Genomic DNA, 24014 nt, shown 5'->3' on the forward strand with positions numbered 1-24014 from the left:
ACACCTGTGGCCAGGTGAAAGAGGTACAAGAGAACAGGGAATATATAGCTGGAATCTCTTGAAGTCCCCCTTAAACTCACCCTCCCTTCCTTTCTTTGCAAGTCTTTTCCTTCCTCCGACCCGCAAATGAAAACATTTAGAAGTGCACATATAGTATCTTGCTATGTATTTACGATACCTCTTCCTAGAAGATAATGTGTGAGATGAAGAACATCGGAGTTTGGGGTCTGAAGACCTGAGACTGAACATGATTTTAGACAAACCACTTAACTTTATTGAGCTTGTATTTACTTGTTTAGGAAATGGTAGTAACTTTCCTCTCTGGCATTACCCCATGTATGGGAAAGACATGTATGAATGCAGACGTGTTTTCAGACAGTCGATATAAACAACCTGTGAGACAAATTTTCTCTGCTTTATAGAGTTTAAATTCATAAGGAAAGGACAAAGAAGATAATCTCAAAGTCGTCTTATTTTTAAAGAATCATTCACATGTCTTATTTGTAAATGTATGGTTTCTTTATGCTTTTAATAATGAAACTGAGGGGAAAATCAGTTCAGCTGAACATACAAATAGTTTTATCAACATAGTATTTGCAGAGAAAGAAATTCATTTAATCGAAATATCACAACACTGAATTTCACACTTAAACCCACATGCAGATTGTAGGATTATGTTACAGAATGTTTTGATCGAATGTGTTAAATATAAAAATAATTCAATGCAATTTCCATTTAGCACATTGTACAAAAGTCATTCTTCAATAGAATTAACAAGTTTACAATCTTTCTTATAAGGTGCTATGTATTCAAAGTGCTCTGTAGCATTGAGGTTGAGATTAGGAAACAAATACTGGAGAGTTCCTCAGTAACGCAGCTCAGTAATAAATGAAATCGGATATACTGTAGATGAAACCCACCCATTAATCCTAAAACAGACCATGGCGATCTGTGGTGCGCTGTGAGAGGCACTCATTCTTGGTGGGGGGTGGGGCTGGAAGATGTCATAAACACATCATTATGGTCCTAATAAAAATAAGCTTCAAGTTGAATCCATCACTTTTATAGTGAGTACCCTTTCCTAGAGAAAAGGAGAAAAACAGAGGCACAGAAAACGAAAGAGGCAGAGAAAGTTCACAATGCTTCTGCAGTCCATTTTCCTCCTGAGATTAATCCTCAGTACAACCCAGAGTCCACAATAGCAGTTCCAGACTTTAGAGTCCATCAGAATTACCTGGAGGGCTTATTAAACACCCACTGCAAGGCCCCAGCCACAGCGTTTCCAATTTAATAGGTGTGAGAGCAGGGTGGGAATTAGTATTCTTGGAACAGTTCCAGGTGATGCTGACATCTTCATCAAGGGACCACATTTTTGAGAACCACAGGTTATATCTTGGATCAAGGGCTCCTTTATTAAAATGAAACATACCTAAAAAGACAACATGCCTGCTCCCTAGGGACATAGAGTGTAGGGCATTCTGCCTAGATTGTATGATTTAAGGCACCAGCCCTCAATTTTAGCTACATAATAGTAGTAGGAGAATAGAACAGTAGTAGAGTAGAATCAACTGAATTTAAAAAAACAAAAAACAAAACAAAACAAAAAAAAAAAACACTTGATGCCTACACCCATCTAAAAGTAATTAAACCCACATCTCCAGGGAAGGGGGCCAGGGGTTGAATCATTCACGGAAGTGCTCCGCACAAGTCTAATGAGTAGTCCAGCTGGAGAATTGCTGCTTTAGGAGATTTTGTTCATCTCCTCATGGGAGAAAATATGGCCAAACATATGTGCCTTTTAGGGTACTGGTATAGGAACAAAGGCGTCTTCAAGGAAATCATAATCCCCAGTAGGCACACGGATGCACAACTATTTCTAGTAATATCAAGGGGTAATTTAGAAAGTGATTCTGACTGTTGATTTACAATGCCCCGCAAGGTTAGTTCACAGGTTTGAAATAACAGAACTCGGACAGGTGAGCAGCACACTAATCTAATCCAAGTTTCTTTTCCATCAAATGACATCAGCCAAAGAATCCAGAGTCTAGAATGTTGGTGTGGGTACTGATGTGCCGTATTTACCTGCTATAATTATTGTTACTCATTTCAGTCAGCTTAATTATTTACTACTCCGATTTACATTTGAATGGACCTATAAATAAGGCCCCCAGGGACAAAATGCTACCAGCAGTTAAGTCTACCTCAGAAAGCAAAACTACGGAAACACAAACAAACAAAAAAACACAAAGGGCATTTTGAAATAAGATTGCCGCTTTACTCTTCTAGCATAAATAAGATGAATAAATAAAGTAAATAAATAAAGTAAATCAACATGCCATAGAATCCCTTTCTGGAAGGATTTACAGGGCTGGAGCAATTTTTAGTACTGAGTGTACACGAAGGACCTTTAGAGCTCATTTTCACAAACCAAGTCATTAAAGCTCCAAGCCACAGACTTTAAATAAAACTCTAATGTATGAAACCGGAACTAATATTTGATTATAAATAAAAAGGAGTTTAAACAAACCCCAGATGTGAGGACTGGGCCTTTCAGGTGATCTTTGGTAAAAGTCAAACATTTGAAAGCTATCAATTGGATTTGAATAGAGACACATTAGCTATGTTGAATACATAACAGCCTCACAGTCTTCCATTAGAAACTGCAGCCCCTAAGGAGGGTCCTACAGAAGGATCCAGTTAATTTTAAGGTGTTTTCTGTGCTACTGACCAACACTGCTGGACTGGGAACCGGCTTAGACAAGCAAAATGATTAAAAAAAAAAAAAGAGGTAAAAATCCAAAGTCAAAGTGAGATGCTTGGGTGAATCTTTCTCCAGTCTTAAGTCTTCCTGAAGACATCTTTCAAACATCCTGAAAAATAATAAAAAGGACAGAACGATGTGTAAAATCTCTCAGGATAGTAGAAACTAGGCACTGAGAATAAGACGGCATCAGGGAAATAGCAGGAATACAGGAAATGCTAAAAATAATTTTAGCCTTTAATTACAATCTGTAATATTTTACATATATTTTTATAATGTGTATATATTTTTCATATTTTATAATTTATGCTCTATGTATATTAAACTTCACAAAAACTGCAGAAATGAAGGCATACGGCCCATTTAAAGGCAAGTAATCACAGCCATCCTTTTAAACACTCAAAGGGAAATGAACTTAGGAATAGAGTTTGATTCTTCTGGTCTGTGGTGCGTCCCTGTGGCCCATTCTCTTTAATTCATCTCCAGGACCCTGGAAAGGAGACATGGGTTTCACCTCCTCAGAGAACTGTGCTTGCAGAGCAGAGAACATGACTCGGGGGTACAAAAGGGGTAGAAGTGGGTGCCTGTGTGCACGTTGGCGCCGTCACATTGGCCTTCTCCAGCTCCTGTCCTCAGGGGCTGGGGGCTAAGCAGTATAGCCTTGAGAATTGACACTGCTGGGTACAGGTATATGCAGGGACAGATGAAGGTTTGAGCTTGACCAAAGGGGAGGGATTCTCAGGTGGGGAATCTGTTAAATCCTGCAAACAGAGCGGGCTTAAACTCACCTTCTGCCCCAAAGTCTCTTAGGCCTTCATGTTGTTCAAGGAGGCATCTGCGTTTGCACGTTCTCTTTTTCTCTCTGCACTGTAAGCTCTTGGCTCCCTTGGCTTTCCGTGTAATCAGGTTTTACAGGGAGCGTTTGCAGGCCCTGTAGACTGTCTCTCCTAGGCTCTGACTCTCTCCCTCGGGACACTCCTGGGCTGAATTCTTGAGCTGCACCCAACTCCTGCCCATCTTCACAGCTCCCCGGGCCAGCCTCCTCTCCCACGGGCTCTGCCTGCTGCATGGTTTCGACTCCCCGGCCCTCTGGATCCTGCCCTAGCTGTGGGGCCTTCCCTCCCGGGTCTGAAGGTTCTTGTGGAGCCCCCTCCTCAGCCTCTGGTACCCAAGTCCCCGGCACCTCCTCCCTACTCGGAGCTCTTTCCTCTGCCACCACCTTCTCAGCAGCTGCTGGTTTCCCTAGTAACCCCTCCACTTCGTGCCAAGTTTCCTTGCCAGCAACATCTGACGGGGAGGAGGCTTTATTTGCCTCTGTTTTCCCCTCAGCTGTCTTCAAATCTGCCAACACCTCCCTCTGCTCTGCAGCCGTTCCTGCAGTGTCGTCTTCTTGGTGGAGAACTTCCTCAGCCACCATGGCTCCAACTTGCCAGCTCCCATCCCCCTCTGTGTCCCCGTGCCTCCTCACTCCTGTCTCCGGAGCGCACTCTTTATCTGCCTCCTCATCCATAGCTTCTTCACTCAGCTTTTGTGCCATCATGGAATCTTCCTCAGAAACATCTTGGGTCATCGCTGTGACCCCTGCTCCTTGCTGCCTTTGCAAAGACCCTTCTTCATCCCCAGCTTCCAGTCCCTTGAGGCCATCTTGATCCTTGGCTGCCTGCTCCTGGGCCTCACCCGTGGCTGTGATCTCTGCCTCCGGCGCTTGCTCCTTTCCTGCTTGTTCAGTTTCAGGAGCTTCTAACACAGCCTTCCCCTCAGGGCCTGGCCCTTGGTCCTGCCCCGAGGGAGCCCCGTTCTCCCTGGGGAGCAGCTCAGCTCTGCCTTTGTGCTCTGGGTCCTGGGGTTCTCTCAGTCTTTCCCCTCCTTCCTCTTTGCTCAGAGCACTTGTGTTTTCCAGTGACCCCTCATATCCAGGTGACCCCTCAAACATGGTCTCCACCCTCTCTCTTAGTGAATCTCCTCCTTGCAGCCCTACGTCTTCAGTCAACTCCAACCCCGTGATGGGGGCTTCACCCTCCGCATCACACTCCACTTCATTCTGGGAGACTTGTGTCTCTTCCTCAGATCTCACTTCCTTCGAGGTTTCCTGCCATTCCCCTTTAAACTTTTGCTCACCCTGCCCTGCATTTGCCCCTGTCACCTCTTCCCTCTCAGATTCAGTTTCCTCCAGAGAGGATTCTGGCCTCTCAGCTTTCTTCCTTTCTTCTGCTACACTTAATGCCCCGGGTAGCATTTCTTTCCTGTCATCTTCTTTATTAGATTCTGCCTCCGTCCCAACCTCCTCCCTTTCCGCATCTTTCAGGGTGGTCTGCGAAAGCCCCATCCGGGCTGCCTCAGCCTTCTCCGAAGTTGAGGAGCTCAAGACTGTCCCTGGTCCCATGGCTGCCTTCCTCTCTTCGGCTGGTTCTTCTCCCCCAAGCATTGCCTCTACTGAACCACCTTCTCTCTCAGAGGCAGCATCTCCCTCGGCTCCCAGGTCCTCTAGGTCTGCAGATGCTTGCTCTTCCCTAGTCACCACCTCAGGCTTTCCAGACCCTGCTGAGCTCACGACCTCCGCTCTCTCAGCCTCTCTCTCCTCTGCCTCCCTCAGGGTTTCGGCCTCCTGCATACGCTCTGAGTCCAGAGCTGCGTCACTTGCAAGCACTGTTTTCTGGGAGCCCCACTCCCCATCAGCAGCTGCCTTCTCAGTCTCCAACACTGTTGGCAACAAGGCTGCCTCTTCAAGAGCCTCATCTTCATTCACACCTCCAGAGGCTCTGGTGGCTTCTATCCCTCTAGGGCTTAACTCCTCTTCCCCTTCAGCTTCTGCCTCAGCCCCACTCGCTCTGCTCTGAGGGAGCTCTCTTTCCTCTGCAAATTGTTCTATTAATGCAGGCTGCTCTGCTGTTGGCTTCCCCTCCCCCAAGGGAACCTCATCAACCCTTGCTTTTTCCCACGTTGCTGCCTCCCCTTTCTTTTCCGTTGTGTCAGCATCCCGGTGCTGGGGAAGTTCACCTTCCTGCGCTGCCTCTTTCTTCTCCAGTGTATACACGTCTGATACACCTTGGTTGGATTCTGTGTGTGAGCTGAGTGTTGCCCTTTTCTCCAACATGAAATTCCTGTGTGGTGCTATGAAATAGGGTTAGAAAACATGGTTACTTTAACCAGAGTGCCCAGGGAGGAGATATTCTATATAACCATATATGTGATATAGATAATATCTAGAAGCTATTGATCTTACATATTAACCATTTCCTCGATCCTATGATGCCATCGACTGTAACATGCACCATGATTTAATAATGGCTCTTCATGATGAAAATAAGTGCTATCGGTTTAATGGACACATTGATATTTAAGGAAAACTGAACATCAGAAATGTTGAAAACAAATAAGATCTCCATATCTTAGAGTGGTCTCCTCCCCCCTTCTCTCTCTCTCTCTCTCAATCTTTCATATAACACACATACCGCCTACTTTTATTTGAAATATTAGGACTTGCAGAAAAATTATGGAATAAAAAACCAGTATTTCATCTTCTTAGAAATCACTTTGCCCTAGAGCATCATAATATGTGTGTCCTTGGCTTGTGTTTCTTGTATTCATGTGGGCATTCGGCAGCACAATCACAATACAGTGTGAGCTGATTATTATCCCCTATATTATTCTCACGTTTTAAAGCTACTATATCTAGATTTAGTCATCAAATAACTTTCTAGCTCAAGGTAAGGCTTTTACTAAAGACACCAATTTGTATTATAGGTCAGGATACCTCCCTGCCTACGTTCAGAAACTGTTTTGCCTTTGGCAAAACAGGATCACAGAACAAGGCAGGACTTTGTAGTCTGGGACAAATTTCAACATAAATAACCTTCTTGAAGTATTTCATAAGTTCTCATCTATAATTCCCTGGCAAATCTGGCTGTACTAGCCATCATACTTCAATAAATCTAAGTTCAATATGTTTCTTAAAGGCTTCAAATGCGTTTCTTGTTATTTAAAAAATACATGCATTTCTGTTGAAATGACCCATGCAAAATTAATAAAAGGATGTCATGCCAAATACCCAAAGCATTTACATTTTCTGACTGCAGAATAATACTTAGGGAGATAGGAAATTCTAAAATGGTCATCTTAATAATTTTGCTATCACTCTACTCTTTCTCACTCATAGAAGACACTAGACCAGATGCTAGAAGTTATCATACCCATGTGCCAACCTCTAAATTATAAAGTAAGCAAATGCGTCTTCCTTGTATTTTTTACTGCTTGTCTTTTTGGCCAGCCATCTAACCCCCACACCCCACCCAGTTACCAAGGATCTACCAGAAACCTAAAGCCCTGCTCTTATCATCTCTTCGTCCCTGTTCTGATACTCCATCCAGGACTATCTGATCATTCCATTTCCCCTCCTAACACAAAACACAACTGCTCTTTGTTGCATTCTCTTGGCCTTTTGCCAGGTAGCAACAATAAACCATTTTGAAGTAAGGTGGCAATAGCTGATACTACATTTTCCTCAAAAAGTATATTTGGAAGGTAACTTTTGGAGACTTCTTTCAAAGTAGTAACAGAAATTTCAGGTCTACCAATAGGATAGTGTTGACTTTAATATGTGGTCCTCAGCACATCACAGCAGTTACTTACTAAATTGTAGCTGTGAGTTGCTAGAGGGAAATATTGAGCCAAATGTTCATTCAGAGAACATGTAGCCAACTCATTTGAAAGAATTTTATTTCATTTTTCATATTTCACTTCAGCCATCCATTGTATCTCATTACGATTATTGGATTTAAAACAAATTAAATTAAAACAATGTGTATCAAGTCTCTTTAATAGTATATCTGTTGCTATTCAAATTCTCACATGAAAGTATATTAAAAAGTCAGTTATGAAAAACATTTAAATAAAGTCCTCTGTTTTGTAAGCTGGTCTTTAAATTTATGGATTAAAAAACATTAAGGAAAATGGGAATAAAACTGTCTGCCACCATATAACAATATACTATGCCTAAATTCTAGGAGAGAAAGGGCTAATGGCATCCAGCTGAGCTATTATATGAACATGCACATCATAGGGAAGTCAGACATGACATTCCTGAAGTAAGAGAGAAAGAGTAACTGAAATCCTTCTAAGTAGTATGGGTATGAAACATGACATGGTTTTTGACAGTAACCTCATGGGCTTTTGGAAAAAAAAAAAAATATATATATATATAAGACACAAGCGATATTCAGAAATGGAGACAATTTGATTTTGTGAAATGAATGTGTACTTAGGGGTCAGACAGAACTGGACAAGAATGCCAGCTCTGTCACTTACTATCCATATCCACTTGGGAAACAAGTTCAACAAACACTTCTCTAAGCCTTCATTCTTCTATACAAAAAATGGGAGCAGAAATGCTTGACTCACAGAATCCTTATAATGGTTAACCATAAAATGCTTTGCAGGGTTTCTGGCACACAGAAAGCCCTATCAAGTCTTCCTTCCATACTTCCTGCATTGTAGACTGTTTGGGAGGTATACCAGAACTCCTCTAGTGGAATGCTCATCATACAAGATTTGGATTCCCTAAGCAGTTAGGGTCCTCCTCCTGTAACTCATCTACTTCATGTTCAAGTGCCACCTGGCCCTCTCCACATTCCCCAGGGGTAACTGGAGCTCAGGGAACCAGTGTGAGTGCAAATATTCTGGCTACTATTTCTTGTGAGTAAGAAAGTCCTTTTTCTCTGACACAAGAGTCTTGCATCTTCTGCTCACACCATGAAACTGTGGCTGGCAAACATGTTTGCTTAAAAATAGAGTAAAATCTCAAACACCTCATAGTGCTTAATAACTGTCTTTAAAAATTAGAGGTACTGTGACCATATGATAAATAAAATGAATAACACTACCCCCCCCATATACACATACATATATTCAAGTCAGTGCGGTTTTTAAAAGTCCTCTACTAAATACGGGGAAACCTGATTTCAAGGACACAGGGTGTTTGACCCGATGGATATGAGTCATGGTCTGTTGAATCACTCTAATTGGCAATCTTGCAGCTGGAATACTCATCACCAAGAGCCAGGTCATATGCTGATTTCCCCTAATTTAAAAAAATAAGGAGTTCAAATAAACCACTGTGAAATGTACCTTGGCCCTCTCTGTCTCCAGTGCACCAGTTGGGCAAATCCTCCTACCTGATCACCTAACAGGGAGGCTGACTACGAAAATAAGACTGATCTGACCAACATTTCTATTATACTTTAAAGTCCTTTTTCCCCTCCAATCTAGGCACTAATGTATTCAAAAAAGAACAAGAACATTCATATCTGATGTCAGCTTTAAAGCTCCCCTTAAGGCCTCTCAGCCACCTCCTGCCATCAAATTCATTAGTGGAAAGAAAATAAAGGTGGAAGAAGGAGGAAGCAAGGGTTGGGGGGGTGGTGAAAGATGAAAATGGGGCTGTCATTCGCAGAGGCTTTCTAAAGGTCTTTCCTAGGTAATGATGTGCCCTCACCTGCACCTGTGTCATTCTCCAGCTTCCTCGAGTGCTTCTCCTCGTCTGTGCTGCTAACACCAGACTCGGTGTCATAGTGCCGGTGGCTGCCAGTTTCCACAGCCTCAGCGACGGTCTGTCCAACTGATTGGAGATCACAGGAAATATCAAAAGGCATAAAAACAGGTCATGGGAACATTGCTGAACTCTTTCACATCCTTTCAGCAAGTGGGGTTAATTTTAAAGTATTCACATTAAAATGTGACCTTTTCTTTTTTTAAATCTATGAAGATTAAATCGCTTCCAAGCCATGATTTCAAAAAGGAAAACACAATGGCAGATCATGAAGTAAAGAAATCCATGCAAAGAAATACTGAAAAGAGACAACAGCCAGAAGCAGTGACAGATCAGCCAAATGCACATGCAATGAAATGATGGAAAACAAGGTTTAGTTGCATTTTCCTTTCTAGAAACATATGTCATGGTTTTTATAACACCAGTCATCATGGCTTTTTGAAATTTCTAAGAGTATCAGAGATGACTATACTATGAGCATTTCATACATTAGTAGATTTTAGTGATTTGACCTCAATACTCACTCCAGGTGGACACAGCGAGAAAAGCTAGTGTATGGTTCCTATATATTCAACAGTAAAAGCTGTTGTAGAAATTCCTGTTCTCTGCAGCTGATAACCAGCCGTGAAACTTCAGAAACACAATGACCTAAGTTCAAGACCCATACTCCATACCAACCATGTCATCTTCAGGAAGTTCTTTGACCTAAGCTTAAGCCTCAGTTTACCCATCTGTCAAAAAAAGATACCTACTCAATGGTTATTGGAAGGATTAAATAAAGAAATATATGTAGTACAGCCTTATCTTTACTTATAAGGAGGTACTTAAGCACTTAATAAATAATAGCTATGATGATGATGAGCATGTTGATTATAAGTATTACCAACCAATCTGGCATGATTCTAGGCAACACTGTAATATCAATTAAATTTGTCTTTAATTTCTGACATGTCCCTGTCTACATCCCTTACCTATTATCCAATGATCCCTGTGCCTAAATCCCAAACTCCTATGATTGTGCCACCTTCTGGTGAATTAAAGCTCATGCGAATAACACTAGACCAAATCTGCCCTCCCAGATAAGAACAAGTCTCCAAAATACATTCTCCTTCCTCCCCGCCGCCGTCTGCCTTCCTTCCTCCCCCACCCCACGTCTCCCTTCTTCCCCCCCTCCTTCCTCACCCCCCACCTGCCTTCCTTCCTCCTCCCCCCCCCCCGCACTCCCCCCCTCATCTGCCTTCCTTCCTGCCCTCCCTCTTTCCTTCCTTCCCTTCTTTCTTCTTTTCTCTCTTTCCTCTCACATATTTGGGTTCAATTGATCCCAAAACTATACTTTGAGAAAAACAGAACTAAAATGTGGTCTCTTGCGCACTTTAAGGTGAATTGCTAAAGGGTAATTGGTTACTTATTGATTCATCTGTGTTTTGAAGCAAATAGTAAAATGTCTGCCTCATGTGGCTTTTGGGGACAAAAATGGAATGACTTAACTTTATTAATAGTAAGAGAATAAACATGGAAATGAAAAGAGGTATATCATATAGTCCAAATTCTGTTTTAAATAATTGTTTAACATCAACTTTCCTCATTCATCTGATAAACAAATAAAAAAGATTTTTATAATAATAAAGTTTAGAGATGACATCAACTCATGACAATTTGATTATAGTAGGGTTTGTTATCAAACAAACCTTTATTTTAGGAACTTGTGAACATTGCACATATAATTAAATATCATCTTGCGCACTATAATAATATTAACAGTATTAACCAATGAGTTTAAACATGCAATGTTTTAGGTCCTTGTGTATAATAAATCTGCTTGGCTAATTGAGCAATAGTAATTCCAAAAATGGTAGGACAGTGGAATGGGAGCAAGACTGATTTCACAACAATGATTTGAAGTTTTGTTTCATCAGAGCCTACGAGGTACCTGGATTTTTCCCCCCGGTAGCCATAGACTATAAATAAGTATGGTTTATCATATGAATATCAAATCCTTATGTTATACACCTAAAATAATATACATCAATTATACCTTAATAAATTTTTAATGAAAAATGGTTTATCATAATAATCATCATCATAATAATAATTAAAATAAACAATTAGCAGCTATTGAACCAAAGACTATTCTAAGAAGCCAAACGATACTAGCATAATTTGGAAATTATAACTCACTCAGAATGGACAGTGAAGCATGTAGTCCCTCTGTCTCAGGACTGTCCTCACCACCTGGCCACGTCTCCTGGCTTGCCCCTGGAGGGTTAGGCTTTGGAAGTAGATGAGAAGGCTTTTGGAAGTAGATATAGTTAGGTGTTGCCTGCTTCAGATTCAGCAAGAATGGGACCCTGGCCTGAGCATCAAGGACTTATGAGGTGTGAGACCAGAAAAGTCCTCCCTTGGTCATTTTTTTTCCTCAGATGTTCTGAAACTAAAACTTAAAAGCAAGAACTTAGCCAGGGTCTAACCTTCAGGGTTTCCACCTGGAGGAAATGAGGACTGTGCCCGCTGAGCCTGGAGCCAGCACTGTAATACATCACTTTGTGTTCTTAACTACTTAGCCCTTGACCCCCTGAGGCTCCTCGCCTTCCCTCTCTGTAAAGATGACCATTAAAAGCAAAGGAAACTGTCTGTTCTCACAGCCTTCAAAGCAAAGTGGAAGAGGCTTGCTCTGAGAATTCTTAGAAAAGCGCTTTTCCACTCAAATAATATAGAATATTTTAAGATGTTTTTTAAAATACCAAAATATTATTATCTGATATTAGCTTTTTTATTATGAAAACAAACATATTTTAAAATAATATATATAGTACTTTCTCAAAATAGGGAAATAGTACATATCCTTATTTAAAGCTTTATAAGATTATAAGGTATAAAAAAGAAAACAAAAGTTATCTTAGTTTCACCACTCAGAACTACTAGTTAACATTTGGTTGGATCTCTATGTATCTTTTTTACTCTCCTCTTGTATAGATAGCATTTTTTAAATTTGGCAATATATTGTGACTATTTCCACGTATCATTAAATAAAAAAAGATTCCTCAGTAACTACATAAAAGTTCTAATAGGTTTTTACTAAAATGTGGTTAACCAGTTGTCTGATGTTGAATATTGTTATTTCCATTTGTGTGTGGGTGTATGTGTGATTATAAAGCTATTTTAAATACCACTTACAATCATTTTTGTATTTTTTTCTGACTATTCCCTTAGGGCAAATTCCTGGAATTGGAATTGCTGGCTTCAAGAGCATATTTTTAGAAGCTTTTGATATATGTTTTTATATGTTCTTCAGAAAAAGGAGGTATCAACAAATGATTTCACCTGTAATGAGGGAAGGCTGTATGACCCTGCACATTGCCAACAATGTCACCATTTCCACCAATTCTTTCTATAATTTTGTAATTGAAAACTGGTGGCAAGGATGTCATTTTCAATATTAGTAGGCAAGCTTTCTATAATCATTCCTGCTTCTCCACTTGTTTTCAAACAAAACAAACTGGATCCCATCTCAAAACACACTAATAACGCTGAGCAACTCACTAACAGAAGAAAGTTTTAAAGAGGAAACTTTTCATCTGAATTTTAAGGATGTAAGAAGCTATAAAGGAAGAGTAAGATCTATCCAAGTTTATCCCAAGTTCCCCGTGACCTTGAATACCCTGCGTGTGATTCGATCATTCTTTGTGTAGCCAATCAATTACCTTCCTAGCAAGTCACCATGACAGACTTTGTGACTAACACCCTCTACCTACGCAGTGAAGATGTGCCTGCTCTTACCTCCGGCTCAGCAACACCACCCACACAAACCCAGGACTAATTACAAACTCAAGTCCACAGCTGTTCAGAGATAACAGCTGCAGAGAGCTAATATCTATCCTCCATGCAGTACAGAATAGTAGAGAATCATCTTTCTGCAACTTTCAGATCACATCATTTGCATGTTCAAACCGTTCCATCTTAGAATGCAATCCTCCCGATGGCATACACGTTTCTTTCTCTGCCTCATCTTCCACCACTTTCTGGTTCATCTGTTTGTTTGCATCTGTCACACCAGCCTCCCTTCTTCCGGAAGCTTCACTCAGCAAGGATGCTCCCTGTTTAGGGTTAGAGTCCTCGAGTTTGCTCTTCCTTCTGCTTCCTGTGGGCTTTCTCCAGCTGGCAGGGTACCTCTGCCCTGTAATTCCTGCTGGTCTCTGCTCAAATGTCCCCTCATCAGAAAGGCCGTCCCTAAAATCCACCCCTTCCTAGAACCATTACTCTGTCCTCTTACCCTGATTGGTTTTTCTTCTACACTTAGTCCAGAATACCCCAGTACTTTAGACCTCAGCTCACTACACATGATGGCCTTATTCTCTCCTCAGGGCCATCTAACTTGCCTGCATGACGATCAGACTGCATATGGCTTTACATTACTTAGGTTTAGAAAGCTGGCCAAGCATGCTGACATCCTCTCATTCACGTATAAAAGCATAAAATGCCTGCTGCCATATACATTTTACAGTATACTTTATAATATTCTACTCAATATTTTATTTATATTTGTAATGTATAAATTATATTACTTCCCAAATTAATCTATCTAAATTGTTCCACTAGTAGAACACAGAGCAAAGATCATGTCACAGTGCATTAAGACAGCTTAAACTGAAGATAACAGAGAAAAATAAACACATTAAAATAACACTACGCCCTATCATCCTGAATTGCCTCCCAAGGACATTGTCCCATTGTAGCTGGCAATTACAATCTTTTACTTTACCCACTTCACTGGATGCAACACATCTTTTATATCAATTCACCTGATTTGTTGGTGGACTGGACAAAGCCCAATTAAGTGAGACATATAAAATAGAAAGAAAAATATCACCTTATGTTATCAATCTGAAAGGTACAAAGGTACTGACTATAGAACTTAACTACTTTATCCACGGCTATGATCTTAAGTGAAAACAATTCAGATAAAGTTGTATTCGTTGGGACACTATAAAACATCATTAACTGATTGTAATTTTGTAGCCCACACACCTGTTCCTAACATAATCACAGTTCATAATTCAGCACCAAACAAATATGAGAGATAATCTTCTATACATTATCTTGGTCCCCATTTTGACCTAAGGTTCTAATCAGAGATCTAAATAAAATAATACACATTTCACTCTTTACCATGCCTTCTGATTGAATGCAGCATGGTCAGCTACATGACCTTCCTCTCAAGCATTAACTCTAGTTCCGTCCCTCTCACCTGATCCATCTAACAGAAAACTCCATTAAGAAAGAGGAACTAGTCATAACCTCTTTGCTTGGCATCAGGCAAGTCAAGACCTAGTTTACTTTATCTGAAATTTTCTTAGAAATATTTATTCATATAAGGGACTCTGAGACTATTTCTGACCTCTCTTTATCTATTATTTTAAATATTTACACATTTACTGTTTCATTTCCTTAAATATACTTAAAAACATCAGCACTCAAGAGTTATAATCTATGCCTCCTTGGTTTTTGATAGCATTAATCTTTCTGCATCATTCTGAATATTTTCCATTTTTTAAGAATCCATTGTTTCATTTTCCACTGTACTTTCTTCCCCTCTGCCTCTAGGCCTCCATAACCCAGAAATTTTGTTCTTTTGTGGAAGATGGGCCATAGAACAAATCTATCGGTTCTTGCACAGAAGGCAACATATTTTTAAGAAAATTTGCAAAGTTATAAAATACTAATGCAATAAGTAGAATACTATATATAGTGAATAAGAATAAAATATAGTTATATGTGCTAACATGAAAAGGTACTGAAGACATGGTATTAAGTGAAAAAAAAAGCAAGTGGTAAAACAAAATGTATCATGTTTCCATCTATCTATAAAAAGAATGTATGTATATATATGTAATATATGAATATATTTTTATATATGTATAGAGAAAAATTTTTCTGGAATCAGGTCTAAAAAAAATATTTTCTGCAGATATGACACTGTTGCATGGGAAAGAGTAGAGGTGGGACAAGGAGGACCAGCTTTCTTTTCATTCTCTCTGTTCTGTATTGTTTAAACTTTTCAACCAATCCTATCAAGAGCCTTAATATGTGATCTAGAAATGATACTCTTAGGAACCTAACCTAAGAAAATAATTATAGATTTTAAATTACTTTAGGTCATAAGATATTAGAGTTCTATTAATAATAGTGAAAATTGGGAAAAATATAAATATCAATAATAGGGGCATGGTTACCTTATACGAAAACCACAGAATGGGATGACACACAGATATTGAAGATTACATAATAACAAAAAATGCTTATGGTATAACAATGAGGATAAAAAGCAGGATACAACATTTTATAAAAATTATGACAACATGACTTTGTAAGCCCTAAGTTTAGAAATCAAAAAAACTGACCACATATTGAAGGTGATTTTTGTGTGAGCGCTAAACCTATGGGTAATTTTTAAAAAATCTACTCTTCTCTATATTCTGACTGTTATTTCATGTTATGTCATAAGCAGTTAATGAAAAATAAACACTGACAAAGAGACCTGCTACATTTATTAAAGCTTAAGAAAGATAAAAAGTCACAAACCTTGCCATCTAGTGTCAAACCTGCCTTAATAAAAAGATAACAAAATGCTTTAGAATTATAGATGTTATCAAGTCAAGAACACAGACTTCCCATAATATGTAAGAAAAATGATAAACCTACACACTTTTCATTTCACACATTCAGAAAAAACCCTCCTCACTTTCTTCCAAGTGACACGATCCTAGTCCAATGTTTCTGTTTATTCCATCCATCACCTAAATACAACCTACACTACATGTGTCTTGCTTTACAAAAAGATGTCTAGGTACACAAGGCCAGGTACACAATCTAGTTTTCTGAAGTGGAAGTTAAAGAAATAACAATGTCACTGTTCCTACTGAACTTCAACATCTCTACCTTTTGAGGGCAGCAGCTTGCCCAGTTGTACAAATTTCCTTGATGGTACATTATACATTCTAGAACTGAACAATGAAATCCATGATCAAAGACTTGAATTATTTTGTAAGTAGTTTTCAAATATATTTTAATGAGGATCTTTACTCATGTATGGAAAAACCTCTTTGAAAATCTCAGAGGTCTTTAATCCCAGGGGAGAAGTTGGCAAACTTCTTCTATAAAGGACCAGAGAATGTATTCTTAGGGCTTTGTGAGCTATCAGGAGGTTTCTGCTGCAACTGCTTAATTCTGTCCTTGCAATGCAAGAGCAGCCATTATTAATATGTAAGCCAGTGAGCATAGCTCTGTTCCAATAAAACTTTATTTTCTGACACTGAAATTTGAATTTAATTTTTTTGTGTCACCACATATTATTCTTTTGATTTTTTTCAAACCACCGAAAGACTTTAAAAACAGAACATTTTTAAAACGTTCTTAATGCAGAAGGAGAAAAAAAGGCAGTAGACCAGATGGGGCCTGTGGATTGAAGTTTGTCAAGCTGTATATTCTAGAGTTATTTGAATTTGCTACACCCCACTATCTGGAATGCTTTCATCTTCCTCCGTTCGATCTTAAAAATCGTATCTAATGTTTAAAGCCTTCCTCAAAAAAATCCTTCACAAAAACATTCAAGGTGTACTTAACCAAATGGGACTTTCCCTTTCTTTTGAAATGCCATAGCATTTGTACCGTCTCTGGCTTTATGAATGATTACTGACCTTTGTCCAATTATTGGTGTGCCACGCCTTCCCCTTAACATGTGATGGGAGGCACCCTCTCTTACACATTTCTTATTGACCATGGTGCCCTGTACATGGTAGAAGGTGAATACTACTGATAATTGAAAGATAACTATTTAATATCCTCAATTCCTAGATGTAGGCCCAAGTGGTTTAATATCAGCTTTTAAGGTCCTAAAAAAAAAAAAAATTAGAGACATTAAAATATTCATAAGCTTTAAAACAGATGATTTTAGTAATATTAAAATGTGAAAACAGATTTTCGCTTGGAATTGAGAAGAGTGCCCACCATTTTGGCAGGGAAGACAGATGAGAGAGAACAGGGGAAGGAGAGGAGTGACAGAACCAAACATCTGGCAGGTATGGTCCAGCTGTCCACAGGACACAACTTGGTCCTTTAACTGTACCCTAAAATCAAGGAAGGCATCAGATCTTCCATATCTTGAAAGTCCTGGGACCTGATTATGGTGGGACACTCTTCACTCTTCCCATTCAAAAGGAACTGTCCTGCATACTCACCCAGGGACCACTGGGTCAGGAAGTCACTCAGTTTCAGAGAAGAACTCAAAGTAAAGTTTGGAGTTTTCTATGAGACTGTCATATTTTTATCTAAGTTTAAATTCCTATTGCACAGATACAATAGAAAAATCTTTAAAAACCAGAGCCACTCTGCTTGAATTCAAATCCTAAGAATGCTTCTTAGGAGCTATATAATCTTCACAATTTACTTAACCTCTCTGAGCCACAATTTTGTCACCTGTGAGAAAAAGACATGATGATAAGAGAACCTAACTCAGGGGATACTGGGCAGTTGTAGGGGGTAGATGAGTTAATGTAAGAAGTGTTTAGAACTGGCACATTGTGAGCACCTACCAATGTTAGCTGTGTGTGTGTGTGTGTGTGTGTGTGTGTGTGTAGAAAGTACATATATATATAGCTAAGAAGAAATAGTATTTCTAGTGTTAAGTAACCTCTAAAAAGCCACACATACCCTTGCCTTCAGACATATAATGTGTTTTATTTGATTCTTGAGATAGAATTAACACAAGAAGGAATTTACAGAAAATAGGAAACAAGCTATATAAGATTTATCAACTTTTAAAATGCAATAGAAGGGACACAGCAAGCTGAAACTACATGTATGATTATGTGATGAAGAGAGGAATAAGAAAAAAATTGAATGCCTCTGGCATTATCGCAATCGTATTTCCCAAGCTTTGGCAGAAATGCAAGGACCAAATAGCTTCCATGCATGGAACAATGGCAGGTCAACTCAATGGCCATACTTACCATCTTTTTCCACCCTACTGGCACCTGCCTTTTTGTCCTCCACCTTAGCAGTGCTTCCTTCCCAAAGCTCACTCTTATTCTTTTCTTTTTCTTCTGTGGAAAGATGTTCCCTGGACTTCTCAGATAAGCCCTCGGCAATCACTGGCGTTCCTTTCTCTGTTTCTTCTTCAAGAACATTCTCCAAGTGTTCCTCTATGGGCAGAGGCTTGGTCTCTACATCCGCTGTTATAATTTCTTGGTCTTCGATTTCCACTTCTAAATAATCCTCAATTGGAAGTTGGGATTTTCCTGGCTCATCACTTTCACTCAGCTCCTGGGAAGATGAACTCCTGGCCGTTCTGTTCGGACTGTTTCCAGTGTGGGCTCCTCCATCTCCCAGAGCAGACTCATCACTGCAACTAGAACATGGGTGACTTCTGGAGGAGGAGGATGAAGCAGTCTTTATATCTAAAAAATTAAAATGACATCATTGTTCTTCCATAAAACAACTGGATTAATTGTGGGAATTAGGTTAATAACAATTATACTAAATTTTTTAAAATATAGGTTCATAGATTTACCGTTTTCACGTATATTGCACATAGCTGTCAAGATAAAGAAAAACCTATGCAATCTGAGTCTCCAGAAGTTTTTCTTTCTTAAAAAAATATTATTTATTTATTTATTTGAGAGAGAATGAGAGTGAGCGAGCATGAGCCAGAGGAAGGAACAGAGGGAGAGGGAGAAGCAGACTCCCCACTGAGCAGGGAGTCAAAGTGGGGCTTCATCCCAGACCCCGAGATCATGACCTGAGTCAAAGGCAGTCGCTAAACTGACTGAACCATTTAGGCAGCCGTCTAGAGGTTTTTAATAGGAAATCACATTTAGCTAAAAACCAACTGTATGTATGTATGTATGTATTTTTGAAAGACATTTTATTGGAAAGTCTTTGTATCTATTTCATTGTAGAAGAAACGGAATACTCTTACTTGTTCAGTAAGAGTGCTTATTCATTATCATGTTGACTAGCCACAGTATTCTCTGTGCAAAAAAACTTAAATTTTTATCTACTGTAATACCAACCTTATCCAGCTAGCAATGTGTACTAGAAAGATCAATGCATTTGGATAATACCAAGACACTTGAAAGATATTCTGAAGGGATGCTTGTGTGTGCGTGTATGTGCATGTGTGTGGTGTGTGTGTGTGTGTGTGTGTGCGTGTGTGTGTGTGTGTGTGTGGAGGAGGACATGTTGTCTTATTCCAGGTTTCTCCAAAGCAGACGCTGAGGTCAGGGTTCATGTGATATATTAAGGATACGCTCCAGGAGAAACTCTTGCAGATGTAGGTGAAGCAGGGCAGGGAAGGCAAGAGGTCAATCAAGGGAGCTCTTTCAAGCAACATCTCAACCTCAGCTGATCCCACAGGGACCTCTGAGGTCTAAATTATATTAGAATTGTTCCTCTCTCGAGGAAGAAGTCGGGCTTTCATACTCTGCTCCAGTCAGAGGTGGCTACCACCTCCTACCGCCCCCCACCCCCAAGGGAAGGTAAACTCCTTAGACTCTTTGTCTGGGCAAGTGAAGCAGCTCCGAAGCCCAGGGCTGTCCTCTGAAGGAGGAAGAGGGTTGCCAGAGCTGGGAGATGGGACATGGAATCAGTCAGAGGGCTTCTAGAAGATGGAGGCCGTGTGCTGATGGGGTGCTACCGATACATCGACTAGATTGACTAAACTGGAAATGGTTTCGTACTTACTACCCACAAGCCCTTTCAAAAATCTCCAAGAAAGCCACACACACACTGAATCTCTGGAAGGAAGACGTGCAGCCTGAAAGTCACGGCGTATGCTGGGGCCAGAGAAATACAAACTTGCTTCTGAGTTTTTCACCAACAGATCTGTGTTTACAGTAGTTTTTTATAGACTATATTTTCAAATGAAATAGCCTACACTTAAATGCTGCTTAGCTTTGTTGTTTTCTCTGCTCTGTGTGCTCCTTACTCTTTTCTGTTCTTTATTTCTGTTTGGCAGCTACACAGATGGCTGTAGCAGCTGATACAGACTTTAAGGGAAGAAATACCTGTCTTTCCTCTTATCCTTTCCTTTCACACCCTCCAGCCCAAACGACTCTCCATGACACGGCTCAGAATTTTAAGTATAGTCACAGACACTTATCAGAGTTTCCACAAAGATTTGAGAGATGCTACACGGCAGTAAAGAAACAAACTCTAAAAAGCCTTTAAGCAACAGAACCCCTTCAGTACGATTCCATTTGTTCTTATCTCCCAACCGCTTTGACAGGCACCAGATGACCACTGTTTGTCAAAGGAACGCATACCTTAACCACTCATTCTTTATCTCCATTTTATAAAATCTGCCTCTCAGTAGGGAACACAGCAGATCAAGGACGGTTGTTCTCTATCTCATTTGTACCATTTCAGAAACTTGAGGGACGATGATCTCACCCTCTCTTAAGCATCTCACCTTTTTTTTTTTTTAAAGAAAAACAACTCATATTTGCTAGTTGTTCAATCAATAGCTCTCATTAATTGCACAATTAGCTAGAAGGCAATATTATACTTGCTCTGTACTCCCACAAATATTCAAATCTATCCTCTTTAATATTGATTTCATGACTCACTTTTGTCTCTGAGAGTTGTTCACATAATAAGAAAAATGAGCATTCCTCTACCTTTCTTTCATAGCTCCTATTAATTGTGTTACTTTATTTCAAAAGGCTGAAACACACTCTGGTTCATTTTGAGTCAGTCCCTTGGAGAAGAAAGATCAGGAGAATGAACGGCCTTCAAGAGGCAAGGGTACCTGACCTCTCATATAAACTCATTTCAGTTTTCCAATTTCTCTCTAACCTTGCTGTGCAATTTAGTTTCCCTCTCATTTCTTTCTCTCATTTTCATGCAGACACTGGGCAAGACTTTGCCTACAAATAAAAGCTCAAAATGTTTCAGGGCCACGGAATGAGATTTTCATCACTAATTTTATTTATTGTCTTAGAAATGAAGGAAGTTTTGATATAGAAATTTTTGTCTAAAAGAACATTTTACATGAAAGAACTCTGAGGGCACATACTTCATGTTTTTTGTCAGTACGAGGGAAAAAATTATCTTGGAGGTATGTTAGTAAGCAAAGCTGGCTCCCACCCAATTCTGTTTGTCTCTGCATGGCTCCCTTTAGGTACTGAAGCTAAAAGCATCTGTTCTTGATCTTTATGGTAAAGAAATGATGTGCACTGGTTGGTGCAGCACCTTGAGTCCATGCCCTGTGAGGCATTTCTGACTTTCCACCCTGCATTCAGTCAGGCTCCAAACCCTTCACTGTCTTCTCTCTTCGTGTCACTGATAACTGTTCCTTTTTTTTGCATGACTACTATTTCACACAACATGAGACTGAGAGAAAATAATATGTTCCTCTGTAAGATGAAACTACGTGCTTCAATCATGACGTGGCTGCTGACTAGCTTTGACTTTGGCTCTTCCACAAACCCCCCTAAGCCTCTGTTTTCTTGACTGTAAAATGGGGCTAATTCTCTCTGTAAGTCTCTCTGTAAGTCTCTGTAAGTCTGCAGAAATTACACAAAATAAAATAATGATTTTTTTATGAATTCCAGTCTTTCCCCCTCTATGGAGTCATACACGTTAAGTATAGTCTAATGCATTTCTTTCTTGTGATTTCACCCTGTGCATTATATGAAGAAAAGTAATTGCAGTAACCATTTGCTGAGGAAATAAATAAAAACATGATCATGATTATGTATGCACTTACTGCAAACCAGACATGGAGGTAAGCACTCCATAAATATCTCATTTAATCCCATGGGATAGCTATCTTCTTTTTCTAGATCTAGAAAGTAAGGGGAGCACCTGGATGGCTCAGTTGGTAAGCATTCAACTCTTGGTTTCGTCTCAGGTCATCATCTCAGGGTGATGAGATCGAGTCCCACTTAAAGCTCCTCACCCATCGCAGAGTCAACCTGAGATTCTCTGCCTCTTTCTCTCCACCTGTCCCTTTCCCCTCTGCTCACACTCGTTCTCTCTCTCTCAAATAAATTAATTAAATCAATTTAATTTTAAAAGAATGTAAGGCCCAGAGAAGTTAAATAATACCCAATGCCCATTAGCTATAAAGTAGCAAGTTTTGTAAAACATATTTTTTGTAATGACTCACTATAGTAAAACCAAGACTACTCTACTTGCCAAAAGGCCTTCAAACAGAGAGCACCCACTGTCACAGACCTACTATCGCTTCTCTTAACTAACTTCCACTCCAGGATGACAAATGGAAAATAGTCCTCTTATGTGTCAGACAACGTGCTAGGTTTTAAGGACACAGTAGAGAAAAAAGCAGGCCAGGACCCTGCTTCCACAGAGATTACACACTCTAGCCAGACACTGCCTCCTTTTGCACAAGCACAATAGATCAACTGTACGTGTTCCCTCAGGTGTTTGTTCATTCTCCTCACAGTGACCATGGACAGCTCTCTCGGGAGCTGCTGTTACACTCCTCACTGCTATCAGCAGCTTTATTATCTGTTTTGAACAAACTGTAAGCCCTGATCTTTGTTTTGAATCATTTCTCATCTCCTAGCATAAAGCATGGTTTTACTATAGTTTAAATTCACCGTTTTCTTCATTAGTACCCTGATTTTAACTACTTTGTTTTGGGTTCACTAGCTTGAGGCCCCATGGACACTTTAAGTGCACAAACTCAGTACAAATATGTAAATTCAGTCAAAAACAACTAGCTTTCACCACAACCCAATGGATCTTATACCCATCCAAACTAATATAGACTGCATCTCTCTCCCATTCTTTGGTCTGAGGGTTCACAACAAAATCTGCGTACATGCTGCTCCTATGGTCTTCAAATTGGCTGTGACACACAAATTTACACACCCTATTACTCATATAAATAGTCCTATCTTGATTATACACAGGAGCTCATAAAAATCTGTTTTTATATTATATCAGATACTGTGGTTTAGTCAATATTTTCATGTACAATAATGCCTAATTAGACAAGTGCTCCATACTCATAAATATTGTAGAGTGAATGTATGTTTAATAAAAATAAAAGTAGAAATCATTAAATTCTAACTATAAACGGTAACTAGTTATTTGTCTTAAGGGAGATCATATGTCCTCACACCAATAATTCATGACTCAATTCATCAATGAGACAAATGTACACATTACTTTGTAAGAATAAATATCTACAGGTAAATGCAGTTCTAGCAGGAGGAGATGAAAAAATTGAAAAAGCTTAAAACTTCCCCCATGACTACCTTTATCTGCACTTTTTTAAACATTAAAATGAATACTTAAAATCCTGAGAATATAATCAAATCCTGTGTCACACTGTGCTGCCTAAGTCCTTTTACATTTATCCACTAAGATTAAGATTTTATTGGGTAGCCCAATAATACCTTTGTTGTATACAAGGCAGATTCAAAACTGTAGAGAAAAACCTCAGAGGAAAGTGTTTTATGTGGACAAAAATGATTATGTATTTAAAAGTCATGGCTTCCTACTTCAGTAATCAAAATGTGAATAGATTGAGGAATTCTGACTTTTCAGAAAAATTAAAATTTGACAATCATGCCAAAACCCCAAAATCAGACATATAGATGCTAACCAGAAGGCCATCTACAGGCTTCCCCTCGTCCTCTCTGTTCAAGGAAAAGTCAAGTTACACTGACATCCACCGAATGT

The 24014-nt window shown here is 39.5% G+C and overlaps 1 protein-coding gene across 1 annotated transcript in view; it reads right to left on the minus strand.

Annotated features, from left to right (window-relative positions):
* Positions 1 to 251: 251 nt before the first annotated feature.
* ERICH3 (glutamate rich 3) overlaps positions 252 to 24014 on the minus strand; it is a 115270-nt gene continuing 91507 nt past the window's right edge. The window contains exons 13-16 of the mRNA XM_013059191.2: positions 18311 to 18757; positions 9252 to 9374; positions 3550 to 5872; positions 252 to 2870 (exon numbers count right to left, since the gene is read on the minus strand). Coding sequence (XP_012914645.2) covers positions 3585 to 5872; positions 9252 to 9374; positions 18311 to 18757 — 2858 coding nt within the window. The 3' untranslated portion in view covers positions 252 to 2870; positions 3550 to 3584. The remainder of the gene's footprint in view (positions 2871 to 3549; positions 5873 to 9251; positions 9375 to 18310; positions 18758 to 24014) is intronic.

Source organism: Mustela putorius, unplaced genomic scaffold (assembly GCF_011764305.1).
Source record: "Mustela putorius furo isolate JIRA1106 unplaced genomic scaffold, ASM1176430v1.1 tig00003853_pilon_pilon_pilon, whole genome shotgun sequence".
Lineage (NCBI taxonomy): Eukaryota > Metazoa > Chordata > Mammalia > Carnivora > Mustelidae > Mustela > Mustela putorius.